This window comes from Elgaria multicarinata, chromosome 3 (genome assembly GCF_023053635.1).
Source record: "Elgaria multicarinata webbii isolate HBS135686 ecotype San Diego chromosome 3, rElgMul1.1.pri, whole genome shotgun sequence".
NCBI classification, from domain to species: Eukaryota; Metazoa; Chordata; class Lepidosauria; order Squamata; family Anguidae; genus Elgaria; species Elgaria multicarinata.
The window spans coordinates 56,718,406-56,738,033 of record NC_086173.1 but is presented as its reverse complement, the minus strand read 5'-3'; the positions used below and the strand labels follow the sequence as shown (position 1 = coordinate 56,738,033).

The 19,628-nt window shown below is 42.9% G+C and overlaps 1 protein-coding gene across 1 annotated transcript; it reads left to right on the top strand.

The window, feature by feature from the left end:
- Positions 1 to 658: 658 nt before the first annotated feature.
- DHRS7C (dehydrogenase/reductase 7C) lies at positions 659 to 18,842 on the top strand. Its single transcript, XM_063120392.1, has 7 exons — positions 659 to 824; positions 1,445 to 1,604; positions 6,689 to 6,801; positions 10,031 to 10,241; positions 15,265 to 15,357; positions 16,357 to 16,512; positions 17,886 to 18,842. Exons 2-7 carry the CDS (start codon positions 1,451 to 1,453, stop codon positions 18,092 to 18,094), a joined length of 936 nt encoding a protein of 311 aa, XP_062976462.1. The 5' UTR covers positions 659 to 824; positions 1,445 to 1,450; the 3' UTR covers positions 18,095 to 18,842.
- Positions 18,843 to 19,628: the final 786 nt, after the last annotated feature.

The following is a 19,628-nucleotide window of genomic DNA, read 5'->3' as shown; positions in this document are numbered from 1 at the left end:
TATAGGAACATCCAGTATTTGTCCTTAATCCAAGATGAAATCCTAAGTCAAAATTTATGTTGTTCATGATTTTACTTGCAACGTGCTGCTGGAAGAAACAGGGTCCTAAGAAGGGTTCACTCTGATCACCTTGGGGATTTTCATCAAGCTGAGATCCCAACACTCAACCCCCACTGGATGATTCTGCATAGATACAGCTATAATTTGAGGGAAAGGAATCTTCTTTTTGCAACCATCACCACCACTGAATAGGTGAGAGTTGGCTTGCCTTTTTCTCCACTTACATAGCCTTTACCCCTGATGCTTCATCGCTCCATGTTCCCTGGTATATCGGGGTGCAGAAATCATCACACATTAACTGTGAGTGATTCCACCTTTCAACATTAGTGACTGAGCCAAAAACTTCACTGTGGTTTGAGGAGTAGGGGTGAGTTCCTGAAAACTGTTTTCTGTGCTTATTGCAAATGGAAGCTCATTTAGCTTTTATCCAGCCTCGTCTGTTTAAAAGAATAAGTAACTGAGTATCTGCAGGGTCTTTATATCCTTCCATTGGTCTACTCTTGCAGGCTCTTGAAGGGCTTTGAAGCCCTGTGAAACGAAATAGGTCAGGTATGCGGCTTGGGCTATGGATACTATATTTACTTTTTAAAACTCTGTCATGCAGCTGAGCACTATACATAGCCACCTTCGCTCAAGGCAAAAGGCTTCAGTACTTGCAGCGCTTTTCCTTTCCAAAAATGCCTAGGAGTTTAATTAAACTTCTGGTATAAACCAGCTGGCGGGAGACACCACCTTATCAGCTTGTTGACTGCTTGCAATTCCAAGTAAGTGATTGTCTTTATTACTGAACTTCTGCGGATGTCAAATGGGCATAACTGTTTCCTCAGAAGCTTTGCTTTCTGTCTTTTTTCTTGCAATAAGTACTATATCAAGAGTCCTTCCTTCCTTCTCTTTTTCTTGCATCAGTGAAAGTGATTTGACCCTTGCAACCATTTTAACCTGTAGCTGTATCAGCCACAACTATGTTCCTAATATATAACAGGCAGTAAGGAAATTAACCTAACATGATTTCAGCTCGGGTTTGTGCTATACTGTAGCTGTAATGGCTACAAATATGTTAATAATATATATAATACACAGTAAGGAAATTAACCCAACATGATTTTGTGTTATACTCGTGAATCTTGATTTTGCAAGACAAAAATCCATTTCAAAACCCTGAGTTTCAAAAGCAAAGAATTACTTTTGTGCAGTTTTGTAAACTTCCATGTGCATTAATAGATGTTGAATAAATGATATCTAAGTAGAATTCAAACATTAGCTTGGGATGCCTAATGCATTGCCAAATCTCCTGTTCGCTTGCTTTAAAAACAACTACAGCCCAAACCAAACCCATACATGATGAATCTCCTCTGGCACTTCCATTTGTTTTCCTTTCTATCAGGTGAAGATGGGTATCCTGGCTGTACTAATTCTCCCACTGCTTGTGGTTGGAATCAGTGGAGTTGTATATATTTATCGGACAGTTCTTCAGCTGATGTCAAAATCTGCTGTGCGGAGCAAAGTCGTAGTAATCACTGATGCTCTCTCTGGTGTGGGCAAGGGTAAGTAGGTGTAGCAAACGAATAATATCCTATAGTCTGGCCACACAAACATGGACATCCACACAAACACACACAAGTTCTAGAAATTTGAATAGCTGTAGCTACAGAAATTTGAATAGCTGTAGCTGTAGCTCCACTTGGAACCTAATCCTCTGGGATGAGAAGCACCCAGAATCCTAAGAAACTTAGCATTTGTTAAAAGGAAACATAATTTTCTAGCAATCATGATTTTCAATGAAAACTTGGAAATGTGAGTATTGTCTTAACACTCAGAAGATGAAGGTTCGGATTGGGAGCTAGGGTTTGAGCTGTATGGGGAACTGTGGGGAAACATTAAGTGTGTGTGTTTGAGCTGATGGATCCTCTTAGTGGTATTATTACAATCACAGAATCATAGAGTTGGAAGCGACATTGGAGACTACCTAATCCAACCCCTGCTCAATGCAGGCGTTACAATGCAGGATGTAGCTAACTGGAGGACAGAATTCTTTAGGGCTGCATTCCTATGTGTGTTTAGACGGAAAGAAGTCCTACAACTCCCAGCGTTCCCCAACCAGCATGGGTCTCTGGGGAATGCTGGAAGATGTAGGACTTTTTTTCTGTCTAAACATGCATAGGATTGTGACCTTACTTACTTGGCTTAGTCCCATCCACCTGTGTCTATATTCTTCTCTACATCACACGATCTGTGTTCTCTTGCCTCTGCTCAAGTATTGCCCTCCAGTGGCCTATGTATCCTTTCTCCTCCATTGCATTCTGAATCAAATTCAAAATCCTGCAGAAATCAAAATGTTGCAGTTGAAATAAGTTAGGAAAGCTAAAGACAGCATTTTTTTTGAAGTTCTGTTAACACATGTGGCATGGAGCGGGGGAAATGTACATTCATGAATTATGTACGTAAATGAATCTACCTTGCCTAACTGATTCTGTAACAGAGATGGGGTCTTCGTTGCTACAGATTCATTGTTAGTGCTGACTTTTAGAATCCCCCTTTAGAGAAAATATCCATCTCTTATGCACAACTGAATGAGCAATAAAAGATATGCTATATTTCCTTAGAGAACTATGTCCACACAACATTCTCATATTATAGGGTGGGCTGGGAGGCATGAGCCTCAGGTGGATTCATAATTAGCTAAAAAGCTGCCTCCCCAAACAGTAAGTCTTAGATGAAATAAATGGATCTATTTATAGCAGGATGGCTATGCTGTAGTGGTGAGATCTAATTGCACATACAGTAACTATCAGGTGGCAGCAAGATGGTATAAATAGACTATTTCTGTAATCCATAAGTTATGCACCAGTGCTGAGCTTTACAGTCTGGGACCAATAAAATGGCATGCAGAAGGTTAACTTGAAATGAAATGGTTTGCAGGCCTTGGGGCTAAGACTTTGAAGAGGCCTTAGTGATTCAGTTAATGGATGGCTTCATAGCTGCAGAGAGTATCAGGGGAACGGAAAGTGATCCGCCTCAGCAGCATGGCGATCTCCAGTATGCTTGCTGCTCTGTTGCTTGCCAGTGGGGTAGAAACAGGAGATGTCATCTGAGAAAACACCATGGCTCATATGCAGCATTTGGCAGATGTGGTTGGGGAAGTGTATAAAGATATGGAGCAAGACAAGGTTATGGGGCTTGCATCCATGATACTGGGCTTGCAGAGCTCTGCATTTACTGGAACTTTACCAGGATTGAGCATGGAAGATGTAGCAAATCTCTTGGGTAGCAGGGGTAGGGAAGAGAAAGAGTGGACAAATGCTGATAATAACATTGTGTGAAATTAACGCTAGTAGAGGGGCTTCCACACGCCGTACTGAGGGTGCTTCCATGCGCCCCCAGTGCGGCCCCAAAGTGATCGTGTAACTTGCCTGGAGAAGAGACGAGGAAGAGGCGTCCTTGCCGCTGCCGCCGCCGCCACCCACCTACCTCCGACCCAGCCAGGTCGGAGAGCTCGGCCGCCTTCTTCTGCCGAGCTCTCCGTCCCGGCCGGCGAGGAAGTAGGTGGGTGGTGGTGGTGGCGGCGGTGGCAAGGACGCCTCTTCCTCGTTGCTTCTCCAGGCAAGTTACACGATCGCTTTGGGGCTGCACTGGGGGCGCATGGAAGTGCCCTCAGTACGGCGTGTAGAAGCCCCCTAGGTCTGTGCACGGACCCCCTGATTTGCTTCGGACTGATACGAACCTGTTTTGATTCTCTTCGGATGTGTTTCAAAGCCTCCAGATCACCCCAATTCGCTTCAGATTTGGGATTCGGATCCAAAGTGGTGCACAGCCCTAAATGCTAGGCTCACTACACACACACACAGACAGACAACAAACATACACACATGGGACCTGCACTAAATGTTGCAGTCTGCCCTTACCACCTAAAAGAAGTGATCCTGTTGAGAGCTGCATTCATGTCTTTCTTCAGAATACTCCATTCCTATCCCCCAACCCCTGATTTCCTGGTTTTCTTTTCCAAGTGTTAATTCAGTATTCTGGGGCTACTGATAGGGATGGAGAAATACGTTCAGTACAGATTTTAATGTGAACTTGACTAATTTCTCTCTTTAAAACCAAAACACGAAGTCAGTTATGCTTCAATGTGTGCCCCTCTTGCAATGGAGTTTGACAATCAAAAACTTCATTAAAAAAGTACCTATGATGCACCCTGCTGCATTCACAGAAATGGATGGGTTAGTGGGAGGGGGGCGGTCCAGATGAAGTCATTTCCCACCGTTAACTCATTAAGGAAGAAGAGATGGAATAGCTGCACAATGTATTTTGATTGGTAACTCCCCATCTGGAAGCATCCTTCTCTTCCTCCCCACACTGCCCTGCATGGGAACCCAGTGAGGATTGTGAGGATGCCAAGGAGAGAATGGGACTGAGGGACGTGGGATAATGCAGATAGGAAAGCACTGTGGGCCAGATCTGGCCTGGAGGTCAGTAGTCTGATCTAGAACTTCATTATACTGATAGATTCTCATTCAGTTGCTAAATCTTCTCAGCTTGAATCTATTGCTTCTTGTCCAAAAGTTGGAAGGAACGAGAAGGAAGGGTCTTAAAAAACCCACCTGGACTGTCATATAAAAGCTATGTTGTCATGCCCAACTAGTTGAAGCAATGCTACTTTTTCTAGAGGAATATTGCATGTAGGGCTGCATGGTCCCCCCGCCCCCGATTCGCCTCAGAAGTCATTTCAGCGCCCCCGAAATGGTCCTGATTTGCCTCAGGGTGCTTTGGTGGTTGCCTTCCTTGGCTCAGCGCTGAAGCCAAGCTGAGATTCAGTCCCCCAAGGTGACTTGGAAAGCTGGGAGCATCCTCCTGAAAGCCAGACTGCAATTTCAAGATATTGTGGGTGATCTGTTTTAGTACATCTATGGCTGCAAACTATGGTGGCCACAAAGGGCCATTTTTCCCTTACAGCCACCATAGTTTATGGCCCAGAGACCCCATGATATCTTGAAATCGCGGCCTGGCTCTTAGGAGGATGCCAGGTTTTCCTGATCATGGCAGCGTTGCTGCAGCAGCAGTTGCAGGTGAGCAGGGAGAGGGAGGTGAGTCCAGCATCATCTGAAGGAGCCTGAGGCAATGAGGCATCCCAAAGCTTTGGGCTGCCTTGGGCTACCCCAGAACTGACTTGGAACCAAGCCGAGGCGGGCTGAATCAGCCCGCCTCAGTTTCGGGGATTTGGCCTGAGGCAGTTCACAGCCCTAGTTTACAGTGTTATCCAAAAGCCAGTGACATTTTAATTAGTGCCTCCATAATCTGAAGGGTCTAGTCCACCAACAATTATTTCTGGGGTAGTTTCTTTTAAATTGATGCAACTTTTCCGGAGTAAACTGGTTGCCTAAAACCCTGATTCTACATATATGTGTGCAGGGTTGCATCACTGTCACCACAGTAGCATCCCATGTGAGGCAGTTTGTTCTTCCTTACGCCAGCATATATGGTGCTCAAGGTCATACCAATGTAACTGATTTCATGGTAGAGGAAAGCTATTTTTGATGGTAGAGAGGTGAGTTATCTCCAGTGTCAATTTGTTCTGCAGCATGCAGCTTCCAGCGTGTCAGTTACTATTTTGCAATCAGCTTTGCTTACCTCCACTGCTGCCATGGATAATGGAGGATCTGCTCGTTGTCACTTCTTGATTTTCTTCCCAGTTCAACACAGCTTCCCAACTGGTGAGACTTCACTGTCTTGCCAGTTCTTGCACCCTCTACAACACACAGCATCTCATGGGATCAGTTTGTAAGCAAATTTAGGTGCAGCATGACTTATTTATGCAGTTTGTGCCAGGTTCATTTTCTTAGCTATTTGAACATTCAGTATTTAAAAGATAACCAATGGGGTGTGTGTGTGTGTGAGTGTTGCAGGGGAGGAAGAGTGATTTCCCCCTGTTTGTTTCCAATTAAGAATACAGGTGCATTGTCAGGGCCGGTGCCAGACTATTTTGAGCCCTAGGCAAGGTGAGCTACTTTCACCACCCCCACCCCCACCCCCAAAATGCCAACTTTGATTTTTAAGAACATATGTTTCTTGGAAAAGATAAGAAGCACAAAACTTGAAACTGCTAAATTTATTTTAAAGTGCAAGAAATACGTCATGCCAATTATAGCAAACAAATTGGAAAGGAACGTCTATGGGTCTAAAATGCATTATTTAATAGGAATATCACCTCCAAATCATCCCCCCCAACTCACACACGTGCTCACACACACACTCAGCATCACTCAGTCCAAACACACACATGAACACACGCATTCACTCAAAGACCCCATGCACCCCATTCACCCATACATTATCTCTCTCTCTCTCTCTCTCTCTTCCGGGTGCGTTCCGAAAATCCGAATATGGAGCCGCCCCACCCCCACCCCAGCGTCCCTGGCTTCGCTTTGGCTGGGCGGGCATGGGGTGCCATCTCGCCTGCCCAGGCCCAGCTGAATCCTTGGGCCGGGCCGGCTCACAGCCAACGCCCATGAGTGCTGTGCTGTGCCCGGTGCCCCTCTTAGCTTGGCGCTCTAGGCAGCCGCCTGAGTGGCCTCTATGGTAGCACCGGCCCTGTGCATTATCATCCTCATTAATTCCTTGGTTTCTCTTCCAGAATGCTCCCGAGTATTTCACGCAGGTGGAGCCAGGCTAGTTCTATGTGGCAAACATGTGGACAAGTTAGAAGATCTCTATGATGCCTTAAGCAGCGTGGCTGACCCTAGTGCTGTAAGTAGCCTGTACTACGTACCTTAAAGATCTGGGTAAAGATACCAAGATTTTTCTGCATGAAAACGATAGTTGATCCAGAATACGCCTGTATGACCCTTTTTATCAGTACGTCTAAAGTAGAATGTTCTGTCTCATAAATTGACTATGGAGGGTCACACCTACCATTAGGCACTATGAGGCAGCCACTTAAGGGGGGGGTGGATGGTGGAGGGGGCAATGGCAGCAACAGCCTTCCCAGCTGTTCCTCTTGACACCCCTCCCCCCACTGAACTGTTCTCCTTTCCTCTTCAGCTAGAGACTGGAAGTATTGATGCATGCTTGTTGTTAGCCTGGTCTGTCCATCTGGCCAGAGTTACATCTTGTGCCAAATAAATGCAATCCCATCACGGTAACATTATATCCCTCTTGCATATTTATATTTCATAGGACACACAATGACATTTGTGGTGGTATTTTGGATAATGTGGAATAAAAAGAAGGAAATATAACGCTATGAAAGCGGTATATTGAATGTGAATTGTTTGGATCAGTGGACTTCAATACTGCTATAAAACAGCAGTGTAGGTCTAGCCTCTGTTTTGCCTTGTCACCTTTTCCCCACCTGTCATTGACAGCTCCATTGGGAAAAAGCCCCTGACTGAGTGAGCAAGCAGACAGGCTGCCAGCCTGGGCCCTATACTCTCCAGCAGACACTGCACATGCACATGCATTGCTCTGCTCACATGACTTACGGCAGCACCGCTGCTACTGTATTGCAGACTGGTCAGAGCAGGCAGTAGGTGAGCACCAGGGAGGCTGGTGAATGAGTGGCAGTGAGGCGTTGGAGTAGAGCCAGAGCTCTCAGGGAGGCAGTACCAGCATTTATTTCATTAGCAGGATTGCTGACATCCTCTTCCACTTCCTGTGGACTTCCCTGTTCCCTCTGAGCTTAACTGCAATCCTCACATGATTGAATGAATTTCCTCCTAAAACACTATATTGTTCCCTCTTGTAATGTAAAGTATTTGGGGTGGTTTGAATATGCAGTGAAGACCCATGAGCTTCCCAGAGCACCTGCTCCTGCTGGAGATGAAAACTACTAGAACTGGTTTGGTGATATGGATCAAGACAATTGCCTGTGTTTTTTTGGTAGGGTGACCCTATGGAAAGGAGGACAGGGCTCCTGTATCTTTAACAGTTGTATAGAAAAGGGAATTTCAGCAGGTGTCATTTGTACATATGGAGAACCTGGTGAAATGCCCTCTTCAACACAACAGTTAAAGCTGCAGGAGCTATACTAGAGTGACCAGATTTAAAAGAGGGCAGGGCACCTGTAGCTTTAACTGTTGTGATGAAGAGGGAATTTCACCAAGTGTTGCATACATACAAATGACACCTGCTGAAATTCCCTTTTCAATACAATTGTTAAAGATACAGGAGCCCTGTCCTCCTTTTCATACGGTCACCCTATTTTGGGGCAACCCTTGGGGGCTGTCATGATGAGCGCCTGCACTTCAAAATGTACTACACTACTGCGGCTGAGGTGATGGGGGACAGAGCTGTGTGTGCCACTCATCCTGCCCTTCATCCCCTAAACACATGTGTTGCCTACAGGCGTGGTGGAGGATGTTGAAGTTGGAATCAACCGCCAGTCCAGTCAATTTTTGTATGCAAACTAGTGTGTGGGCGGCTGCATGTGTGTCATCCTGGCCTTCAGAACAAGTAGCAAAATGTCTTCCCCCTCCTCATTATTTACATTTTTTTACACATGTCATATACATAAAAAATATAAACTCCAAAAATATAGACTCCGACAGCAAAATGTCTTTGTTATTATGGGTAGGAAATTCAGGGAAATGTCTCAGTTTGAGACGAGAAATGTATAGCCTGTTAAGAAACAGATGGCTGAAGAAATGGACCACATATTGCAAGACAGAGGTTCAGAAAAATGTAGGTGTGAGTTTCAATCAATTTTAAAATAATTAAAAGATTCTCTCTCTCTCTCTCTCTCTCTCTCTCTCTCTCTCTCTCTCTCTCTCTCTCACACACACACACACACACACACACACACACACACACACACACACGTGCTCTCCACAATAGTATGCATTACAATCTTTTCAGCATCAGGTCAAGACATACTTATTCATCCAGGCATTTTAAATTGCTTTTATTTCCTCTTATTACAGTTTTATAGTTTTGTTGTCTCTAAGCTTTATGTTACCTGAATGATGATACCTTGTTTTTATTACATTGCATTTTTGTTATTGTGTACCACTCTGAAATCCATTAGGATAAAGGAGGGTCTAGAAATGTTTAGAATAAATGAATACATTCATGAGTGAGTGAGTGAATTATACTGTCTTCCTCTACAGCAGCGGTTCTCAACCTGTGGGTCGGGACCCCTTTGGGGGTCGAATGACCCTTTCACAGGGGTTGCCTAAGACCATCGGAAAACACATATTTCTGATGGTCTTAGGAAACTGTATTGACTGAACTATGTCATGTATCATCTTTTGTATTATTAAAGCTATTGTTATGTATTATTTTCATTAGCAAATCATCCCATGACAATGGATCGTGTAGAGAAGAACGAAAATAATTTTATGGTTGGGGGTCACCACAACATGAGGAACTGTATTAAAGGGTCGCGGCATTAGGAAGGTTGAGAACCACTGCTCTACAGGGTGTTCACATAATGCATATGTTATCTATGCAAGCATCCCTGGATATGAGCGCAGTGGATTTGCAAAGCGACAACTGGGCAGTCTTGGATACTGTCAGCGACAGTACCTACAATGCCTGGAAACAAATGTATTTATTTATGGATTACAGTTTATATCCACCCAATAACCAATGGTAGCACTTTTATCAAAGGAATTGCTGCTAGTTCCTTGGCTCATACTCAAGTGTGCATATAAGGGAAATTCCTGGGTTTGCACCATGGTAATCTCATCTAGTAAACTCTAGTTCTTGTATTATGCATAAGGATGATCAATTTGTTGCTATGTAACCCTTAATGATCCATGCATTGAATACTGTCTAACATTTCATTATTATTATCATTATTATTATTATTATTATTATTATTGATATACTACTTGTTATATAGATTTATATGCTGCTTACCATATTTCAAAAATACGTCTTATGGAATTGTCACATTTTGACCTTCCAAAAAAAGTGGAAGCAGCTGTGACTTGCAAATATGGCATACTGCAGTAACAAGATATTGCTTCTTTTATAGACATTTACACCGAAGCTTGTCCTTCTAGATCTCTCTGACATAAACTGCATCCAAGATGTAGCTAAAGAAATCCTGGATTGCTACGGCTGTGTGGATATACTCATCAACAATGCTAGTGCGAAAGTGAAGGGTCCAGTGCAAAATATCTCACTGGAACTTGACAAAAAGATTATGGATGCCAACTATTTTGGACCTATAACACTCACCAAAGGTATCTGGAACAGCTTTTCTTAAGAACCTTCCCCCCCCCCACACACACACACTTTAAACATGGGTCATTGGATGGGACAAACCTTTGCTACATTTTCCCTGTTGAAGTAACTGGTTTATACATATTAGGCACATCCATACTACAAACATGATTCAGTTTTATATTATTTAACTGTCATGGGGTTTCCCAAAGAATCCTGGGAACTGTAATTTGATGACAGTGCTTAATCATCAGTTTTTCTCTAATTAGAGATCTGCAGCTTCCTCACAGAACTACAGTTCCCAAGACTCCTTGGTGAGAGGGAATAATATCTACAGTGTAATATGCCCTTAATGTGTAATGGCTACTACTACTACTAGTATTCGGTGTGATTCAACCAAATCTAAGCACTTTTAAACACTGTTATGCACATTGATCACACATTGAAATTGATGGGAATTAAAACTGCTTAATATTAACTAGACTCATTCCACTATTAGGAATAAAGATATTTAACAGTTATTTAATAGCAGTAGCATGCTAGGCTCTGTACAGTTGCAAAGGTAACTAAAGTTCATGATCGCCAATAAAAAATAATAAAAAGTTGTATTTTGCACCAGCCTTTCCCCTAGGATATGCTATAGGAAAACCTGATACTGCTCACACTACATCTTGGGGCATCTCTACATGAGGCTTTTGTGGTATACTTGTAATTGTTCACTTACATTAGTTTGTGGGACCTTTACATGACATTGTCATCCTCCAGGGCCTCTCCTGTGCTTTGTAACCTCTATTCCATTTTTTTTTCTAAGATCTGGGAAAGTCCAGCATTTACTGCATGTATTGCGGAAATACAGCTTGTATTTCTGCAATTCTATTATACCATAGCGCCATCTAGTGGCTTTATAATGAAACATATATATCATTTGAGAAAGAAAATCCTCTGGAAAAGTATGTGTAAAGGACTTGATCTATTGCTACTACTATTGAGTACAGTAAGAGGACCTTACAATCTATAATTTGAATGGGGGTGGGGGGACAGAAGAAGCAGGCTGCAGGCCGGGATAAAGAAGATGCAATTGCTTCATTCACATACACTTATACTTAGTTGCAGTAAGGGGTTATGCGAAATGTTTCATGGAAAAGATGGGTTTTGAGAAGAGTGGTTAAAGAATGGGAATTTTGGAGAATGGGCAGGAACATTTCCCTTTTCATTTGCTAGTACTGAGAAGTCTTGATTTTCCTAGTTGCATATCAGTGGCATGATTTACTTGCTGGAAATCACCTAGCTTCTGCACACACGGTGGTGGGCTCTCCTTCTCTGGAGGTATTTAAGCAAACACTGGATGGCCATCTGTAAGGGATGCTCTAGTTGCAAGACTCCTAACTAGATGACCCCCGCCCTCCAAGGACACTTCTAACTTTAACATTCTGTGATCTATGGTTCTGGCTATTTAGCATACTGCCCCTTTTTCAATGTTTGAGACATACCACAATTGTTTATGTGCAATGAACTAATCTCTTAGGAGAATCCTGAGTGTGGCGTGAGACTGTTTAGTTAGTAGCCCAGGGGCTCAATCTAACCTACTAGGTTTGCTCATTAGTTTTCAGCTAATGACTTACACCTTTGGGTCCTTCTTGTGAGTTCTCGGAGGCATCTGGCAATCCAGTTGGAGAAAGACTTCCGATGCCAGATATGTGTGATGTAAATTCTGGCGCAAATAATAGCCAGTTTTTGTGGGAAAATATCCTAGAGCTGTGGCACATGGTTTTGTTAGGGCGGGCACGAGAGCAGTGACTGAATAGCCTTGTTCACACTTCATGATAACCCAGGTTGTTGTTTTTTAAAATGGTTATCGTGAACAAACCTGATTCCTCCTACTGCAAGTGCGAGTGGTTAAACAACCCACAGATCTTCTGTTTGTGGTTCGGTTAGTGTTATGTGTGAACCAGGGACTCTGGCTTGTCTTTCACCCAACAAACCAGAAAAATAACCCAAAGTTTATTAGGTTCTTTCTCTACTTTGTCAGAGAGGAGTCAAGCCAGTGTTCCTAGTTCGGATGTGTTGCTAGCAAATCCATGGGCAAATGATCCGTGGGTTGTTCAGCTGCTCCTGCTTGCAGGGAGAACATTTTCTCATGATAGCCAGTGTGCAAACTGAGCCAGAATGTAAGCTCATGCACAAGAGTGGGAAATTGTAGAGAATGAGGCAGCATCTACACTACTGCTTCAAAATAGTTTATAACAGTAGTGACAACTTTTGGGGCCCAGGACACACTCCATAGACAGTTTTCAAACCGTTTTCAAAGTGTCATATCCTGCTTGGTGTAGATCTGGCCTGAGCCTCCACCTGAATCCTCCCAACGTTAAATTTCAGATTGCAATATGTTCCCCCATACTGCTCAGAAATGTGCTTCCCAATTGCATGGCTATAACCCCATTTCAGATTGTAACATACATTCATGGGGGCTTCCAGATGGGGCTTCTATTGGGCAAACATCCTGTCTCATTCATGGAATTTTACGAGGAATCCAGATGATGTCTTCCATTTGGAACTCTGCCGTGGTTTTCCACCACTTTTTCCATCTATTTTTTCTTACTATAGAAAAATGTTAAGGAGGGAAAAGCAGAATAACTGTACAGTGAGCTCCATCACACCTACTCCCCACCCCCCGCTTTGAGTCCGTGGTTCCCCCCTCTGTTTCTTTAGCGAGTGGAATGCTGAGCACTTTCATCTCTGTGCATTGCTGCACTAATTCAGCTCATGTATCTTTTCATCTGGAGTGCTACTATGCTGGCGAAATCTCCAGCCCCGCCCCCTATCTATCTCCTTTCCCCTGGAGATAGATAGATAGATAGATAGATAGATAGATAGATAGATAGATAGATCTATCTATGTGCAAATACAACAGTACAGCAGCCTGAAACTACGCAATTATGGTAATACTTTCTATACTTTCCCTTAAGATCATATTAAACAAACTCCAGGAAAAGAAGGAAGGGAGGCAATTTGAAGGAAGCAGAAGGGAGCGCATGGGCTGAGACTGTTGCTGCCCCTTGGCTTGGGAAAGGTTTACAGGGGAGAAGGAGTGAACGTGCACTGCAGCTCGGGTACCAGGCATGCCAGTGCCTCACTCCATTTCTAAAAAAACTGCAAGTCTTTAACTGCGAAGCTTTGTAGTTCTAGGGAGGCATGGGGGTGAACCAGCACCAGGACAGGGGTGGTCGTGGTGGTGGATTTTCCACATTTCTTTTAAGGTGAAAATGTACTCCTGGTCATGCCTACCCAGGAGTAAGAACATAGAGTTAAATGGGACCTCTCTCCCTCCCCCCTTCATGTTTGAGCGGAGAACCACCCCACCCTCCTCTTTTGTCAGTGAGACCGCCCTTAGACACACAGGCCCCCCAAAAAGAGTAGGATGGTCTGATAGAACACAAGGACAGCAATACACGGGAGGGAGGAATGCATTTATTTCACATTGAGGGGGGGAAACCAGACTTTCCAGACTTTCCCCCAAAAGAAACAAAAAATGGAGGGGAAGAGGCAAAATGAGTGCAGGATCTGGATGATGTCATGTGAGTACTGCACTCCAAAACCACATACCAGGCAAGGCGAGTGTGTGATAAATCGCTGCTGTGATGGAGCTCATTGATTGCTATTGCAATCTGCTTAGAGATTTGCTTCCTGAAGAAGAACGTGATGTGCCTTCAAGGCGATGGACACAAACACATGTGCTTACACATCTACTTGCTGCTTTTAAAAAAACATTTTCAAATCATGCATGAAAAGGGTGACTTACAAAGCATTTATTTATTTATTTATTTATTGCATTTTTATACCGCCAAATAGCCAAAGCTCTCTGGGCAGTTCACAAAAATTAAAACCATTCAAAGTATAAAACAAACAGTATAAAAGCATGATATAAAATACAATATAATAGTTTGTAAACTATTGCAAGGATATCTGCAGCCAGCACATAGCAAGGCAGAAAAGTTATGGGAATAAGTAGAGCACGTGCTTTGCATGGAAAAGGACTCAGGTTCACTCAGAGAAGTCAATACTGGGCTAGATGGACAAATAGACTTACCTATTTTAATCTTCCTATATCTGACATTGATCTCATCCAGCAAGGCAATTTTTGTTTTCTAATGTAATCGGTGTTCCTTCATTCCACCCCTCATCTTGTTTATCTAATACAGACTTCCCCAGCTTGGTGCCCTTCAGATGTTTTGGACTACAAATTCCAGCATTCCCAATCATTGGCCGTTCTAACTGTGAGTTGATGGCCTTTGAAGTCCAAAACATCAGAAGAATACTAAGTTGGGGGAAATTGCTCTAGAACAAGCCCCCACCCCCAATATTTTTTGGATAGTGGGCACATTTGAAATTTTGAGAGCATATAATGGATGGCCTCACAAAATGGTTGCCATGGTGGCTGTGGCCAATTACAAAACACCCATTTCCCAGAAGGCAAATTGGTAAGACTAAAAGAAAAAATAGATTGCCCAAAAACCTAAGTAAAAGGCAGAGGAGAGGTCTCTGAGTTCCAAAATATAAAACCACTCTTTTGAAACCACAATTTTCTGCTCCAACAGCCATTCATAGAAGGCAAACTGATGGGGTTCAGAAAGAAGGAGCTTTGCTAAGAAATGGAGTAGAGGCGGGATCAGAGTCCCAAATGCGAAATCACACATTTGTCCCTACAGCCACAACCCATTTCCAGAGTCTAGGATGTAAAACCTAGGCAAGGGCAAAAACATATCTATTTTTGTTTTGAATACAATTTTAAAAGTAGACATGGTGGTAGTACAAATAGATTACTTACACTTCATGGTGTGGATTAGATGACTTTCGAGTTTGTTCAGCTCATATCGTTCTTCTGAGACCCTGATTCTTATTGACAAATAAAGGCTTAAATATTACATAGGCAATGAAAACAAATGGTGGACATTTAGCTTAAATAAGGAACACTTCTCTGGTAATAGAATGAATCTAACACAATTCTTTTCCTGCCATCTCTGTCCCTCCCTCCCCCGCACCCAGCTCTTATTCCCAACATGATCTCCAGGAGAACTGGACAAGTCGTGCTAGTCAACAACATCCAGGGGAAATTAGGAGTCCCTTTTCGTGCAGCCTGTAAGTTTACAAATCTAACTGACCATTAATTGCAAGGGGTGTTAAACATGGTATTACCGGGCTTCACAAAAGCCAGTGGATCAATAAGCCAAAGAGATTTAGGTTCATTGAGGAAAAGCAGGTGTCAATTCTGCTTCATGCCACATCATAGTCGGTGGTGTAGTTGAGCCAGGGATCAGAGGGATGCTGCACTGGCACTTCTAAAAATATATATATTAGCAGGAATGCTGATGTCATCTGCCACCCTCCTCAAACTTCCCTATTCTCTCTGAGTTAAGCTGCAATCCCCACAGGGAGGGAAATGAATTTTCCCAGCAACAATATATCCTTCTCTGTTGATGCAAAGTATTTTGGGTTGGGATGGCCTTGAATGGGCAATTGAGCTCCATTATCTTTACAAAAGATCTGCTCCTGGTGGAGATGAAACTGCTAGAACTCATATGTTGATCTGGATCAACTGGTTTGTTGATATGTTTTGGACTCTCCTTGGGGGACATGGCCATGGGGGCTGTCATAATGAATGCCTGGTCTTCAAAATTTATCACTACACCACTGATCATAATTCCTCCATATTTATCAGAGGTCATAACTGACTTGAGGACCCCATCCACAGGCCTAAGTCCTCCTTCAGGCCAGAATGCCATGGACCAGTCATTTCAGTCAACGCTCAAATTATCTTCTTTTCATTTCTGGCAGAGTTGCAAGTTCAGTCTTCTTCTTGTTTTTGAAGGCTCACCGTGAAACTTGATGACAATATGATAGGCTGCTCTGTAGGTTAGGTGTTCTAAAGTGGGGGGGCATCCATTTTATTATTTGGTGCTGAAAGGAGCTCCCAATAATGGACAGATTAAAAGAAGGAGGGATGTTCGACTTTTCGGAATATTTGAGCTCAGAGAGCTTAAATATTAGAACAGCTGAGAGAAGAATGTATTAATAACGACATATAATTTATTTGCATTTCTTTTTCAGTATCTGAAACCATCTTTCTTTTGCTCCTAGATGCTGCTTCCAAGCATGCTGCCCTGGGATTCTTTGATTGCCTGAGAGCAGAACTGCAGGAATTTGGTGTTTGTGTCAGTACTGTGAGCCCAAGTTTCATACGCTCATACAATTTTCAACCACTGCCTAGCAACTGGGAGGCCTCCGTGTGGAAATGTAAGATTCACACAACAAATTGGGTTAGGGTGAAGGGGCTCATAGCTCCATAGTAGAGTGCCTGCTTTGCAAGCAGAGGGTCCTAGGTTCAATCCCCATCATCTCCAGGTAGGGCTGGAAAAAACTGAAACCCTGGAGAGCCACAGATAGTCAGTGTTGACAATGCTGGGTTAGATTGACCAAGAGTCTGACTTGGTATAAGGCAGCTTCCTATGAGCTGGGATGAAAGGGGGAAGAGGAGAAGGACTGAACAGGCCAGTGTAGTTGGGAAGCTGAAGTGAGATGCAATGAGAGAGTGAGGAGGTTTCTCATATGAGTCATGAGTGAAGTTTAGATGAATTTGTGGAAGATAGGAATATCCATGATTGAAAGCAAAGATGATTGGGGCATACATTGTCTTGCTGACAATATTTGAAATCACTCCTAGAAGCAGGAAGAGCTTGAGAAGCAGTGAAATTCTCTGTTAGGATCTTGAGTTGTTACACACATCCTCTTAAGCATCCACAATCAACAAGCTTTGATGCGAAAGAGGCATGAGTGACAGTTTGTAGTCTGAATCTAAGAAAACATGTAGCGGGGTGTGGGATTGTCAACCTATCATTGCCCATAGGAGAACACTTATTCATTTTTTCTATCTTGATGTGGTGGATCTGAGCAAACCAGTTGAAGAAACACTAGGAAAAGCAAATATTGTTTGCTCATAGTCCTAGCACCATGAACAGCACTTCTGCAATGGATATATGTATGCTGTGTCATAGGCTCCCACTGGATGTGTTCGACATCACTGTGATTAATGCACATCCCTTCCCACATGGCTACTAGCTCCATAAAAAAGAAAAGAAAATGCTGTCTCCAATGTTGGATTCAGAATCTGCCTATCACAGGAGAAAGGGACCTTCCATGAGTGGAAGGGATCTGTTTCTGGAAGATCCCTGCACCACATTTTTGGGAACATCCCCTCCCCTTCCACCAAAGCTCATCCTATTCAGCAGGAGTTGGAGGGAAGGCACCAGTGCAGTTGAACTAATTTAAATGTGGATACGACCCATATGGAAAGCCCTTTAGAAAGTGCAAAAATTGTGTGAAGCTACCTCTTCCCATTCAGTAATGTCTCACCACTATAAGATGGTTTCCATTTTTATTTTTTCTTTAAATCCATTTTTTTTAATCTTATGTTAGTTTCCAATCTCTAGCACCCCCAACCCTGTTTTTTTGTTCTGTTCTTTTCAAAATTCCTCATAAAATTGATTACACCAAAAGCTGCTTTTGAGCCATGTTTGGTTTCAAGCTGTGTTAGAAATGCGAAGACAGAATGACACATGACAATAGTGGGAGGATGTGTGTTAATGTTTTCCTCTCTGTCTCATTTTCAGTCTTTTGCAGAAAACTGGCTAACGGTGTCCACCCAGCAGAGGTGGCAGAAGAAATTCTGCGAACAGTGAGCAGGAAGAAACAGGAGGTGTTCATAGCAAATCCCATTGCAAAGGCAGCAGTTTACATTCGTACCTTCTTTCCAGAGTTGTTTTTTGCTGTCGTTGCTGCTGGAGTGAAAGAAAAACAGAAAATAGAGGATGAAAAATGATTGCACCTAGTTCATCTGCCTTGGCAATAGGGTTGCCAGAAGCCCTCTGTTTTATGGGCTGATCTATTGGGAAGCTAAAACCAGGTATGCTAGGGGAAGACCAAACAACTCCACATAAAACTGAAACATTTCTTATTTGAGGATTTGGAGGCAGTGGAGTTGGGAATGTGAGTCTTCTCAACTACCATTAAAGGTGCACTCCTGGGCTATGGAACCACAATCCCCAGGGTGCCTTGCGAGCCATCAGAAATCTCTGTGGCACTCCTTGGTCTCCTGGGAGTTGTAGTTACAAAAGAGTTCACAGAAGGCATAAACTGTGTGAAGAGGCTATGCATAGTGTGTTGGCTTTTCTGGTCTTAGCAGTCGTGGGAGCAGGGAGCCCTAAATAGATACAGACACAGGAAATGGGGAGGCTCAGACAGCAGAGAGAATCTGAGAAATTGTTGAAGGGTGAGGAGATGGAGTGTGTGGGGTGAGCGTATGGTGCTAGTTTGATAATAGAGCATGGAGGTTTTAGAAAGAAGACTAGATTTGGTGTAGAGGAAATACTTAAAGGAAGTGCAAAGCAGGTGGTTTGGCAACATTTGCTATTGCGGTTGTTCTTTTGAGCAAGTATCCTCGTTCCCAAGTTCAAAACCTCAGGATTATTTTGAGAGTTTCTAGTGGGGTTTGATTTTTATAAGGTTTAGCTATAAAGAATTAAGCAAATATCTGGAATGGGGAAGCATTGAATTGTTTTCAAAATGTAGAAATCGGTATATACAGTGCATCTCCAGATGTTAGGACAACCTCATAATTTTTGAAGCTCAAGTTACAGTCCAGTTTGATTACGAGTGCCATAACAGATTGTATCACTTGGTAGGCACCATGAGGGAGTAAGGAGATCAGATGTGTCGCAGACAAGTGAAGACTGCTACAGCCTGGGTCACCCAAGCACAATCCATTGCTCAAATTATGGAGGAAAAGGGAGGGGACACCCTAAATGAAATCCACAAGCTGCACCCGATTTATTTATTTTTAAATCTTGAGTGGTACCTAAGATTTTAGGTACATGATGGCTTGGAAAAAGTCCTTTAGCACTGTAGCATCCACTCTGTGGAATTCTCTACCAGTACAAATTAGACAGGCACCAACCCTTCTGGGTTTTCAGCCCCTAGTGAAAACATACTTTTCGCAACAAGCATTCCCAGGAAGGTAATCTTGTCTTCTGTATACAGTAATATTATGCAGTATCTAATTACGACCTTATACAGTATTGTATATCACTTAGAAATTTTGACTGGAAGCAATTCATAAATTTCATCAAATGAAGAAATGCATAGGGTCTACTTCCCCTCTGTAATTTGAATAGTGTCATAATTTTTGTACAATCTCTATGAATGGGCAGAGCAAAGCTAAAATGTTAAGAAAAACATTATGCCACCTTTTAAGGAGCTGTGACACACTTTAAAATATGGGACACCTGTCAGCTGAGAATATCAATCAAAGGAAGGATTGAACCAATTTCATCTCTGGAGTCAGATGTATATCTGTT